At 45.2% G+C, this 13700-nt stretch overlaps 1 protein-coding gene across 1 annotated transcript in view; it reads right to left on the bottom strand.

Moving 5' to 3' along the window:
• Window positions 1–5235: 5235 nt before the first annotated feature.
• The window catches only part of LOC115124684 (sodium-dependent phosphate transporter 2), a 127764-nt gene continuing 119299 nt past the window's right edge, over window positions 5236–13700 (bottom strand). The window contains exons 10-11 of the mRNA XM_065026890.1: window positions 13433–13517; window positions 5236–9264 (exon numbers count right to left, since the gene is read on the bottom strand). Coding sequence (XP_064882962.1) covers window positions 9100–9264; window positions 13433–13517 — 250 coding nt within the window. The 3' untranslated portion in view covers window positions 5236–9099. The remainder of the gene's footprint in view (window positions 9265–13432; window positions 13518–13700) is intronic.

Genomic DNA, 13700 nt, shown 5'->3' with positions numbered 1-13700 from the left:
CGTTTATTTTTTTGCTGAGTTTAAATATATATATATATATAATTTTCTAAACCCCCCCAGCACCCGCAAATCAAAACACCTTTCAGATGTTGTCAAGAAGAGGCTGATATACTGCTATGGTAGTAGGTGCAAGGCGCACCAGATTGAGTGTTAAGAACTGCAACACTGCAGTGTCTTTCATGCTCAACAGTTTCCCGTGTGTATCAAGAATGGTCCACTACCCAAAGGACATCCAGCCAACTTGACAGCCAACTGTAGGAAGCATTGGAGTCAACCTGGACCAGCTCCCCTGTGGAACGCTTTCGACGCCTTGTGGAGTCCATCCCCCCCCCCGACAAATTGAGGCTGTGCTGAGGGGGAAAAAGGGGGTGACAACTCAATATTAGGAAGGTGTTCTTAATGTTTTGTACACTTAGTGTATATACTCCTTATATATCGTACATTCATTGGCCTGGGTTATTGTTTGCATTCATTACCAGGTCGTTTTTAATCGCTAAGCATCTGCACAAAAACATTGCTCATTATCATTGCGTTGAGATTATCCTCTTGGTTTGTACAGTCTTCAATCGCCACACGGTGTATATCTGTATCACCGAGTCTACCTTTTACAATGGTTGAAAATGCTATGCCAGGCTCCCTTCCCTGGGGCCCCCTTCTCTGGGGCTCCCTTCCCTGGGGCCCCCTTCCCTGGGGCTCCCTTCCCTGGGGCCCCCTTCTCTGGGGCCCCCTTCCCTGGGGCTCCCTTCCCTGGGGCTCCCTTCCCTGGGACTCCCTTCTCTGGGGACCTTCCCTGGGGCTCCCTTCTCTGGGGCCCCCTTATCTGGGGCCCCCTTCCCTGGGGCTCCCTTCCCTGGGGCCCTCTTCTCTGGGGCCCCCTTCCTGGGGCCCCCTTCCCTGGGGCTACCTTCCCTGGGGCTCCCTTCTCTGGGGCCCCCTTCCCTGGGGCTCCCTTCCCTGGGGCTCCCTTCTCTGGGGCCCCCTTCTCTGGGGCCCCCTTCCCTGGGGCTCCCTTCCCTGGGGCTCCCTTCTCTGGGGCCCTCTTCTCTGGGGCCCCCTTCCCTGGGACTCCCTTCTCTGGGGCCCCCTTCCCTGGGGCCCCCTTCCCTGGGGCTCCCTTCCCTCCCTTCCCTGGGGCTCCCTTCCCTGGGGCCCCCTTCTCTGGGGCCCCCTTCCCTGGGGCTCCCTTCTCTGGGGCCCCCTTATCTGGGGCCCCCTTCCCTGGGGCTCCCTTCCCTGGGGCTCCCTTCTCTGGGGCCCTCTTCTCTGGGGCCACCTTCCCTGGGGCTACCTTCCCTGGGGCTACCTTCCCTGGGGCCACCCCCTCTTAGCTGAGACCACACCCACAACACAAAATAACCACACTCACAACACTGTATTTGGTATTCTTTGTAATTTTAATTCCCATAATTTAATTAGTTAAATGCAACCATTTTTTAAAATTTCACAATTATATATATATTTTTTTACAAATAAAACATTACAGTACAGTTATTATGCAAATCAGAAGAGCTTACTTTGTTAAGTCTTAGATGGAGCCCAGGCTTTGTGGGGCCGGTTATCAAACGGTTAAACAACGAAGCGCTATAAAGACAACACCGAGTAGTTTGAGAACCTGCAGGCCAGCTAAGGTAAGGAGCACATTCTACCACAGAATAGACTAGATAGAAAATGAGGACACACTGTCTGCATCCTCGGTAGAGACATCTAGCGCTACCTAGTGGACAAAGTGAGGAATGGAACCGTTTTCCTCAGGAGTAGCAGCAGTGCTAGCCTGGAAATCCAAAATTAATTCAGCTCTGTTTCTTACAATATTGAAACGTAGTGATTCCGGGCTATAGCAAAAGCGCCACCGTGTGGGGACACCGTGCCATTACATCCATCCACCCTGAAGAACAGTGCCTCTACAGAGCGAGACAGTGGCGCCGTCACACCACAAGAAACTGCTTTATTTATTATTGCACAGAATGTTCCCGCAGCGTGTCAAGAGGGCTCGGTTGTCTATTACCAAGCATCGGCATGGTAACAAACTGTCAAACTCTCCCCATTGGCAACCAGCCCAGTCATTGGTTGTTTTTGATTGATTGATGATCAGTAGCTAATATTAGTCAAAATGGAGTCTTTCTCTTTACCTTGAGCAGTGCATCCCTAACAGCCTATCAGGACTGAGAATGCATAAAAAAATAAAAATAATGACCAGGTGAGTTCCAAAGGGGATCACTCTATGGAAGGAGATGAATGCCAAAACGCTGACAGGAACGGGCCTCCATAACATCTCACTGCTTGTCCAAGGACTGCGAGCGGCAGTCATCTCGCCTCGGACATAAAGCCATATCAGATCCTGTCCACCACTCTCAGACAGGTCAACCAAGCGGATGTTTCCGGGTTTTGAGGGATACAGTATTTTCAACCTGGGAACTCCCGCTCAGGTGTCATTTTTTTTTTACGCCTGCTACGTTAGGTTACCAGTCCACAGAGCTTTTTCTAAGAGCTGATTTGAAATCAGACCTTAGATTTATTAGCCATGGCTCTGTCCTTAGTGATACTGGTCTCAGGCCTGCTTTTAAACTTATTAGCTAGACTTGGATGATAAAAGTGTAATATAAGTGTTCCGTTTCCTGCTATAAATAAGTAACCCCAGTCTGGCAGCTCATCAAAGCGGTATAGGGAAACAAAATTACAAAGTGTTTTTTTTAAATCTAAAATTCAAAATAAAAATGGTAATTTAAAAGTCTGCTCTATATCGACAACCGACACAGTCTAACATAAGGCGAGAGCACGCTGGGTTAGAGCAGATCGTGGCCAATCACGATGGAATGGAGGAAATCATGACATCATAATGACCACTTCCTGGTTACAAGCAATGTCATCACAGTCTCGTGACCCTGTGCCAGGTTCCCAGCGTGTTCCACCCTCCTCACAGCGTCTGGTGCGGTTCACTCGGGGGGGGTTAAAATAGAGATGGTAGAAAAATATATAGTCTTGATGAAACGTGTCTATTTATTCTCTTCATTATTGATTTGCAGCCATACATGTAGTGTTAACACAGCAGTGTAGAGGGTTCAGGATATCTAGCTCTACGACAAGAGAAGAACAACATGAGGACAATGAGACCTCATTAACGCTCTTTCGTCTAGACACTTCAGGTTATTTCGTCTTACATTATTCATGGTTAACAATAATAATAATAATAATAATAGTTTAGTCTTTTCATTGGCATCATTAGGCAACACGTTTTTTTTGTCATATATATTTTTTTTTAGTTACTCAACAATATCTTAGTTACGATGTAAACTCCACAGTACTTATAACTTACTGTATCCATCACACAGTAAAACATAACGTTACAAGGCAAATGGCCACTTAAGCATAGATTGGTTCATGAGATAAAAATGGTTCATAAATGGTTCATAAAAACGAGAAGAAAAAGAAACAACACACCACAAAGAAAATGTCTAAATAAAATAAGAAACCGTTTGCATTTGGGAGTTTGTTCAAATGTGAAAAACAAAGCCAGGCTTGGTTCGTTCGTTTTTCTTCATTTACAAGTCAGGTGACCGTCAAAAGACGCTGGTGATGATCAAAACTACTCCCAAAACCTTGATATAAACCATAGAGTTGGATCGAGGGCTCACTTGCCACAAAGCTGGTTAAAGCATGAGCAGAGACATTGGTATGTGCCCTCTATTCAACTCTATGAGCTACAGGTACCTCCATATTAGCCCCTATATTAGCCCAATAACACTACCGATATCATCCCCCCCTAATAACACTACTGATATCATCCCCCCCAATAACACTACTGATATCATCCCCCAATAACACTACTGATATCACCCCCATCATCCCCCCCATAATAACACTACTGATATCATCCCCCCTAATAACACTACTGATATCATCCCCATCATCCCCCTAATAATACTACTGATATCATCCCCCTAATAATACTACTGATATCTCCCCTAATAACACTACTGATATCATCCCCCTAATAATATTACTGATATCTCCCCCTAATAACACTACTGATATCATCCCCATCATCCCCCCCTAATAACACTACTGATATCATCCCCATCACCCCCCCCCTAATAACACTACTGATATCATCCCCATCATCCCCCCTAATAACACTACTGATATCATCCCCATCATCCCCCCTAATAATACTACTGATATCATCCCCATCATCCCCCCTAATAATCACTAATAACTGATATCATCCCCATCATCCCCCTAATAACACTACTAATATCATCCCCATCATCCCCCCCCTAATAATACTACTGATATCAGCTCCTACACTGCCAGGATATAACAGTTCTGCCCCTCTCCCATAGAACCTTACCCTAGCACAATGACATCATCAAATTCTCTTTGTTAACAACATGGCTACCCAGATGCCTGGGGTGGGGGGTGGGGTGGGTGTTGAATCTCATAACCTGTTCTGTTGGGTCTTCCTTAAAACAACGGTCTGAAGCTACAACAGAGGAAGACTAAATGCCCCAAATGGCACCCTATTCCCTACATTGTACACTAAGTTTAACTTGAGTCCTATGGGGGTAGTGGACAATGGTAGTGCACTATATAGGTAACCAAGGGTACCATTTGGGACAGGGACAATGACAGAAAAAAAGGGGGGGGAGGGACATCACTGATATGATCCTTTCTCTCACAATGACATGACGTCTGACCAAACCCCCCTTTGGGGTTGCATCTATAGGGATGGGGGGGGGGTTCAATCTAGAGTCTAGACAGAGATGGTGTGTGACTACTATACTGTTAAGCTAGTTCCGAACACTGGTCACCGGATACTGGATTTTTCAACCTAACTTCTGTTTCCCCTGGAGAGAAAAAAAACCGGTGGGGACTCTGCTCAAGGTGTCTTTGTTTTTACGCCTGCTAGTTTAGGTTATTTCACTTGAACAAACAGGAAACGTAGAAGAAACAGACAGCCACCCTGATCCACATATTAACAGTAAATACATCCTCCAGTATTGTCTCAGAGGGCTGGGATATACAACAGACCGCACCAGTGGGCCTGAACATACTGCTGAGTGGTGTGTGTGTGTAGTCAGAATACAGGCGACTAGCTGGTATTAGGGGCTTATAAAGGCGGTGTGTGTGTGTGTAGTCTGAATACAGGCGACTAGCTGGTATTAGGGGCTTATAAAGGCGGTGTGTGTGTGTGTAGTCTGAATACAGGCGACTAGCTGGTATTAGGGGCTTATAAAGGGGCTTATAAAGGCGGTGTGTGTGTGTGTAGTCTGAATACAGGTGACTAGCTGGTATTAGGGGCTTATAAAGGCGGTGTGTGTGTGTGTGTAGTCTGAATACAGGTGACTAGCTGGTATTAGGGGCTTATAAAGGCGGTGTGTGTGTGTGTGTGTAGTCTGAATACAGGTGACTAGCTGGTATTAGGGGCTTATAAAGGCGGTGTGTGTGTGTGTGTGTAGTCTGAATACAGGTGACTAGCTGGTATTAGGGGCTTATAAAGGCGGTGTGTGTGTGTGTGTGTAGTCTGAATACAGGTGACTAGCTGGTATTAGGGGCTTATAAAGGCGGTGTGTGTGTGTGTGTGTAGTCTGAATACAGGTGACTAGCTGGTATTAGGGGCTTATAAAGGCGGTGTGTGTGTGTGTGTAGTCTGAATACAGGTGACTAGCTGGTATTAGGGGCTTATAAAGGCGGTGTGTGTGTGTGTAGTCTGAATACAGGTGACTAGCTGGTATTAGGGGCTTATAAAGGCGGTGTGTGTGTGTGTAGTCAGTATTTTGGCTGCTGCTACACTTTGATGTGTCTGTGTGATATTGGCATTTTGCTATGACAGCAAGTACGGCAGCTTACTTTGGCTTGGTGTAACGCACCCTGTTGAGCTGTCCTACCACACACACACACACACACACACACCTCTAATACTGTACTTGGAACACAAGAGAACATCAGTTCACTACAGGAAGGAAACAGTTTTTTTGTTAAACTGCTACAAATAGTCAAATCGTTTTTTTTTTTTTAAGTGATGGTTCAGAAACTGATTTTTAAAAAAAGGGATTCCTCAGGATCTTTGGTAAAATATTATTCTGAAATGAACAAAATGAGAAAGCACCCCCCCCCCCATGTGCTCAGTTAAAATGTTAAAGAATAAATGAAACGGTCAGACAGAATAACGGGTGTATTCTATACCTCACCCAGAGTGAAAACAAAAAGTATTCATAAAAGACAAAAGACAAATCTAAAATACGTAAAACCCCATGATAGTTTACAGTACAAATGACAATATAGAACACATTTAAAAAAAATAAAATAAAAACTGGGTTTCCATCTTTAAAACAAACACACAGAACGCAGTTCAATTGGGCCATCTTCTGGTAACTGGTTTCTATGGTAACGTCTGTTCTGGTCAATGAATGTTCTGTATGATGTCATGTTTCATGTGGAGCCCAGGAAGAGTAGCTGATGCTTCAGCAATAGCTTGTAGGGATCCTAATAAAATATAACAAAAAAGATATACTGTACACAGTACCAGTCAAAAAGTTTGGATACACCTACTCATTCAAGGGTTTTTCTTTATTTTGACTATTTTCTACATTGTAGAATAATAGTGAAGACATCAAAACTATGAAATAAAACATATGGAATCATGTAGTAACCAGAAAAGTGTTAATTAATCAAATCAAAATATATTTTATATTTGAGATTCTTCAAAGTAGCCACCCTTTGCCTTGATGACACCTTTGCACGCTTGGCATTCTCTCAACCAGCTTCATGAGGTAGTCACCTGGAATGCATTTCAATTAACTGGTGTGCCTTGTTAAAAGATAATTTGTGAAATTTCTTTCCTTCTTAATGTGTTTGAGCCAATCAATTGTGTTGTGACAAGGTAGGAGTGGTATACAGAAGATAAACCTATTTGGTAAAAGACAAAGTCCATATTATGGCAAGAACAGCTCAAATATGCAAACAGAAACAACAGTCCATCATTACTTTAAGACATGAAGGTCAGTCAATATGGAAAATGTTCAAGAACTTTGAAAGTTTCTTCAAAGTGCAGTCGCAAAAACCATCAAGCGCTATGATGAAACTGTCACAGGAATGGAAGACCCAGAGTTACCTCTGCTGCAGAGGATAAGTTCATTAGAGTTACCAGCCTCAGGAATTGCAGCCCAAATAAATGCTTCACAGAGTTCAAGTAACAGACACATCTTAACATCAACTGTTCAGAAGAGACTGTGTGAATCAGGCCTTCATGGTCAAATTGCTGCAAAGAAACCACTACTAAAGGACACCAATAAGGAGAGACTTGTTTGGGCTTCGAAACGTGAGCAATGGACATTAGACTGGTGGAAAACTGTCCTTTGGTCTGATGAGTCCAAATGTGAGATTTTTGGTCCCAACCGCCATGTCTTTGTGAGAAGCAGAGTAGGTGAACGGATGATATCAGCATGTGTGGTTCCCACCATGAAGCAAGGAGGAGGAGGTGTGATGGTGCTTTGCTGGTGACACTGTCTGTGATTTATTTTGAATTCAAGGCACATTTAACCAGTATGGCTACCACAGCATTCTGCAGAGATACACCATCCCATCTGGTTTGTGTTTAGTGGGACTATCATTTGTTTTTCAACAGGACAATGATCCAGCACACCTCCAGGCTGTGTAAGGTCTATTTTACTAATATGGAGAGTGATGAGTACTGCATCAGATGACCTGGCCTCCATAATAACCCCAACCTCAACCCAATTGAGATGGTTTGGGATGAGTTGGACTGCAGAGTGAAGAAAGTACTCAGCATATGTGGGAACTCCTTCAAGACTGTTGGAAAAGCATTCCAGGTGAAGCTTATTGAGAGAATGCCAAAAGTGTGCAATGCTGTCATCTAGGCAAAGGGTGGCTACTTTGAAGAATCTCAAATACACTTTGATTTGTAACACTTTTCTGGTTACTACATGATTCCATATTTGTTATTTCATAGATTTGATGTCTCCACTATTATTCTACAATGTAGACAATAGTAAAAAATATATAAAAAAACCTTGAATGAGTAGGTGTGTCCAAACTTTTGACTGGTACTGTACATTTGGAATAATTTTTGTTTCGCAATCCCAGCACCCTGGGAGGGTTTTATGGTCGCCGTGGCAACAAGACCTACCTTCCTGTTTAGCATGTAAGGGCAGTAAAAGGTAAAGGTAGGCTATGAAGGGTCAGAGTGGTTTGGTTGAACAACACACATCTTTTGTTTTAAAGCTAAAGCATATTGTAGTCCAATATTACAATATGTAAAAAAATATATATATATTTTGGGCATTAAGGATAGCTACTGAACCGACTACACCGTTGTCTCCTACTGCAGGCAGCCGCTATTAACGCAATGAAAGATATGTATGTATATATATATATATATATATATAAAGATAAAATATAATTTTAACTGTGTTAACTAGTGAGGACCGAAACATTGTGTTGACTGCATTTGTCTTTTCATATTATTGCCTGTAGAACAGTTGAATCCTAGTGTGTTAACGTATATCTGTCCGTAACACGTCTGTCCATAATATGCATCTGTACAGCAGGTTGTTTTATAAGATTCAACATATTAGTTTTTTTTATGCAAAAAAATAAAAAAATAAAACAAGATTCCTTCAGCATAGAAGTCAACAAGTCTCTTGACCAGAACCCATGTAATCTTACCCTCTTCAGGACCAGAACCCAGGCAGCGTGTGATCTAACCCTCTTCAGGACCAGAACCCAGGCAGCGTGTGATCTAACCCTCTTCAGGACCAGAACCCAGGCAGCGTGTGATCTAACCCTCTTCAGGACCAGAACCCAGGCAGCGTGTGATCTAACCCTCTTCAGGACCAGAACCCAGGCAGCGTGTGATCTAACCCTCTTCAGGACCAGAACCCAGGCAGCGTGTGATCTAACCCTCTTCAGGACCAGAACCCAGGCAGCGTGTGATCTAACTCTTTCCTTCTCCCCTCTAGACAGTTTAATTAACCACTCCATCCATCTCTTTTCTCCTACTAGCCTCATTCGTTGCATCTCCTCTTTCTTTACCATCCCCTCTCCCTCCATCTCGTCTTTACTCCCTCTCTCCTCGCTACCTCAGACGTAAGGGAGGATGCCGTAGACGAACAGGGCCATGACCGCAGCGCTGAACAGCCCCGCCACCGGCACCGTGACGAACCACGCCAGGAAGATGTTACGGAACAACCGCCAATCAACCGCCTTCTTGGAGCGGATCCAGCCAACCGCTACCACCGAGCCCACCTGGTCACCATGGAGGGGAGGGGGGGAGAACAAAATTAACCGCAGCACAGAATCTATTACATTTATATATATTTATATGAGTTCAGCCAGTGGTCCTGGTCCACCAAACCTGGTCCAGGAGAAGACTGTGCAGCCCTGAACAACTAACTGCTCAAGACCTGACCTGAGAGTCAGGTGTGTTAGTTAATGCAGGGATAGAACAAAAGCCTGCTGCGAGCCTAAAAGCACCAGTGTTGGTTGGTGACAGACCACTAACGTGAAATCTCCTAGGTTATTAGTGACGGTTGATATCACCACTTCTATTTGTAGGTTTCTTCATATCAGTCTGTTGAAGACTGAAGTTACCCGTTTTAGTTTCTGATTTCACCACCCCAAAATAGAATCCACCCAAAATGGAATCCACCCAAAATGGAATCCACCCAAAATGGAATCCACCCAAAATGGAATCCACCCAAAATAGAATCCACCCAAAATGGAATCCACCCGAAATGGAATCCACCCAAAATGGAATCCACCCAAAATGGAATCCACCCAAAATGGAATCCACCCAAAATGGAATCCACCCAAAATGGAATCCACCCAAAATGGAATCCATCCAAAATGGAATCCATCCAAAATGGAATCCACCCAAAATGGAATCCACCCAAAATGGAATCCACCCAAAATGGAATCCACCCAAATCAATAAATAGCTGAATGTGTGTGTGATTGTGCATGTTTCCTTCAGTGCATACTTATGCAATGTTCACGTTTCCACAACAGCACATTTCTGATCTCACATATTTACATGAAATACTTTATGATCAAACTTACAATAAAAACAACTTGAGGTCTGTAATTCCCAGTGGAATTAGTGTGCTGGATTATGTGATTTACATGTACAGTGACACATCCAAGCATGCTCCATATGTGTGGCGGAAGGGCGGGACAGAGTGTGTGTGTGTGTGTGTGTTTGGCCCTCTATGGGGAGGTACTGAGAGCAGAGAGGACTGGTCTTATACGACCAGTGTAACCCGAGGTAGCAGCCCTGTGACGCAAAGAGCGGCAGTCTAAATCGGTTGTGTGTGTGTGTGTGTGTGTGTGTGTAGCAGTCTAAATCTGGACTGGGTCAGGAGGGACTGCCCATGTTTCACAGCCCAATTCCAATCCTTTCCCCAATTATTGAAAAAAATATATATCTGATCTGATGAACAGAATTTGCCTGCCTTTGTAAAAAGCAACCAGAGAATCTGTGTGTCCGTGAGCAACTCAGTCGGAATCTAGCTAACTCAGCGTTGTGAGAATGGCCGCGTTCCAGACACATTACATTTGAAGCCGCACTACGACCATTAACCAATGGTTGCGTGATGTCATCAAATCAACTGCACAGTCTGGCATCGAATGGCCATATCATATGATATGGTAAGCTGATAGGTTAAACCCCTATCCAGGCGTTGAGATCTGGCAGTGTTGTCGGTCTGAAACGCGGATATCGTTGGACGCTGAGCGAATTGAGCAGCGAACTAGTCACTGCACATCATCATAGCAGTTTTTTTTTACCAGGGTTTAGGGAGTCATCTCAGACATGTATTAGTTTAATAACGGAAGTAGGGAATTTCTCGTTATTGAACTGGGTTCAAACTGAATGGTCCCCCCCCCCAAAACCTGCACTCTTTCCTGTACTCACAGGTCTTGGTAGAGGCTACCTTGGTGACATCAGGGTCGTAGTCATTAGGATGCAAACAGAACAAATCTAAAATTATGCTTATTGGATTTGTGCAATAAGAAAAGCTAGTTTTCCATTTCCGTTGCAAAATGTGTTTTTTTTCCTACGGTGTGCCCTAATGAATATGACCCCGATCGTGAGTTTAGACGAGAGCAACCTCTGATTAATTGGTCAGTGGTCTTAACAAATCAACCAATCACCAGAGAGACAATACGGACATCACAATCACAGGACAGACATAGCTAGCTATTAGCATGTTAAAGAGAGTTAGGCCTACTGCTACCAAGGGAGTGGAGGAGAGAAATGAGGAGAAATGGTTTAGCATCAGGTTGATTTTAGTGAATTTAGCTTTTCTTTCTCTTTTTTTTTATCAATTGAAAATACAGTTTTGTTTCTTGAGCATTTTCCCCCAGCTGATGACAAATGTACCTAAAGGACAGGCCTGACTTGGCCAAGTCCGTTGCTGAAATATTGCTCAATGAAACAGTTGAGTCAGAGTTGTAGCGTGTACAGTAGCCAGCAGATACAACCCGTATGCGTACAGCTGCACCAGTAACAGTTGGGATAATGAGGTCATTCCTCATCCCTGGATTGACGTACGCTTTCCCTGGGCCATATCTCATGCCGTCTCTCCTCAGTGTCTTCATCTACAAAGGAAGTCCGTTTGACCCTAGCGCGGCAGTCAGGAAGTCCGTTTGACCCTAGCGGGGCAGTCAGGAAGTCCGTTTGACCCTAGCGGGGCAGTCAGGAAGTCCGTTTGACCCCAGCGCGGGGCAGTCAGGAAGTCCGTTTGACCCCAGCGCGGGGCAGTCAGGAAGTCCGTTTGACCCCAGCGCGGGGCAGTCAGGAAGTCCGTTTGACCCTAGCGCGGAAGTCAGGAAGTCCGTTTGACCCTAGCGGGGCAGTCAGGAAGTCCGTTTGACCCCAGCGCGGCAGTCAGGAAGTCTGTTTGACCCCAGCGCGCGGCAGTCAGGAAGTCCGTTTGACCCCAGCGCGGCAGTCAGGAAGTCCGTTTGACCCCAGCGCGGCAGTCAGGAAGTCCGTTTGACCCTAGCGGGGCAGTCAGGAAGTCCGTTTGACCCTAGCGGGGCAGTCAGGAAGTCCGTTTGACCCTAGCGCGGCAGTCAGGAAGTCCGTTTGACCCTAGCGCGGCAGTCAGGAAGTCCGTTTGACCCTAGCGGGGCAGTCAGGAAGTCCGTTTGACCCTAGCGGGGCAGTCAGGAAGTGAGTTGGATCTGCTGGCTAGAGTGTGCAACTACACTCTTTTCTCAATATGTTCCAAATGGCACCCTAATCCCTTCATAGAGCCTTCTGGGGCCCCCGGGTTAAATGTAGTGCACTATATAGGGGATAGGATACCACTTGGGACACAATCCCGAGTCACCACTGAATTACACAAGACTGAAGTGGCTAATTAAATGAGAGGTGTTATGATTGGTCTGCCTGAGGCTAGCCTGGTGTGTTTCATTCATTCAGGAACTAAGATTTCACTAAAATGTTGCATTAGGTAACGTCATTACTTAACACAATCCCACTGAGCTACACAATGCTGTTTCAGACACCTTGGGATGATTTAAGACATGTCAATATCGGGTAGGTGAGTGAACTCTGCTAACTATTACATGGATGGGTGGATGGATATTCACGACTTTTGCCATGCGTTGTGTGTGATGGTAAGAATTAAGTAATCTCATTGGAGCCCTCAGACCTTAACCAATCACAGCTGGAGGAAAAGTGCACAAGGGGTCAAAGCTGCAACTCGGGAGAGTTGTGATTGGCTCAGATTCAGTCTAGTGAAGCTGATGGGAGGAGCTACACGGCTTCACTAACCAACCAGCACGCCAATACCTTGCAGTGGGTGGAGCTTATTGGGATGCCCACATTAGAAGCAACAAGCACTGACAGAGCGCTCATTACTTCAACGCAAAAACCACTGAATAGATGGAATAGAGAGAGAGAGAGAGAGACAGACAGAGAGAGAGAGAGAGACAGAGAGAGACAGAGAAAAAGAGAGAGAGAGAGAGAGAGAGAGAGAGAGAGAGAGAGAGAGAGCGAGAGAGAGAAAAAGAGAGAAAGAGAGAGATGGAGACAGAGAGAAAGAGAGAGATGGAGACAGAGAGAAAAAGAGAGAGAGAGAGAAAGAGAGAGAGAAAAAGAGAGAGAGAGAGAAAGAGAGAGAGATGGAGGGGTACAAAAACACAGAGAAGAGAAGTGAGACAAGGAGGAGTTGTAAGATTGCAGGAGCGAGGCAGCCCAGCCTTTTGAGGCGTTCAGCAAACAGCACACCTGTGGGAACAAACACACCACACCTACACACCTGCCAGGTCGCAGTTGTAAATGAGAACATGCTCTCAACTCTGTCCTACCTGGTTAAATAAAAGGTGAAATAAAATCCACACCAACATGCCATGTGAGTGTAAGGGTGAGATGTGGCTGGTAGGCGGTCCACCAGCCTGGGTCGTACCTTGCAGTGTGTGGTACTGACTGGGATTCCGATATTGGAAGCAAACACAACAGTGAGCGCTGAAGCCAGCTCTATAGTGAATCCACTGTGAAGAGGAGAGAGGGGGATAGAGAGACATCCTTAACCGTCAGTGTCCTGCCTTTCTACAGAATCAAACACACACAGGAGGCCTTCACAGGCACTCACGCACACAGGCCTTCACGCACACAGGCCTTCACAGGCACTCACGCACACAGGCCTTCACAGGCACTCACGCACACAGGCCTTC

The sequence above is a fragment of the Oncorhynchus nerka genome, linkage group LG13 (genome assembly GCF_034236695.1).
Source record: "Oncorhynchus nerka isolate Pitt River linkage group LG13, Oner_Uvic_2.0, whole genome shotgun sequence".
Classification (NCBI taxonomy): Eukaryota; Metazoa; Chordata; class Actinopteri; order Salmoniformes; family Salmonidae; genus Oncorhynchus; species Oncorhynchus nerka.
This window is presented reverse-complemented; position numbering and strand designations above follow the sequence as displayed.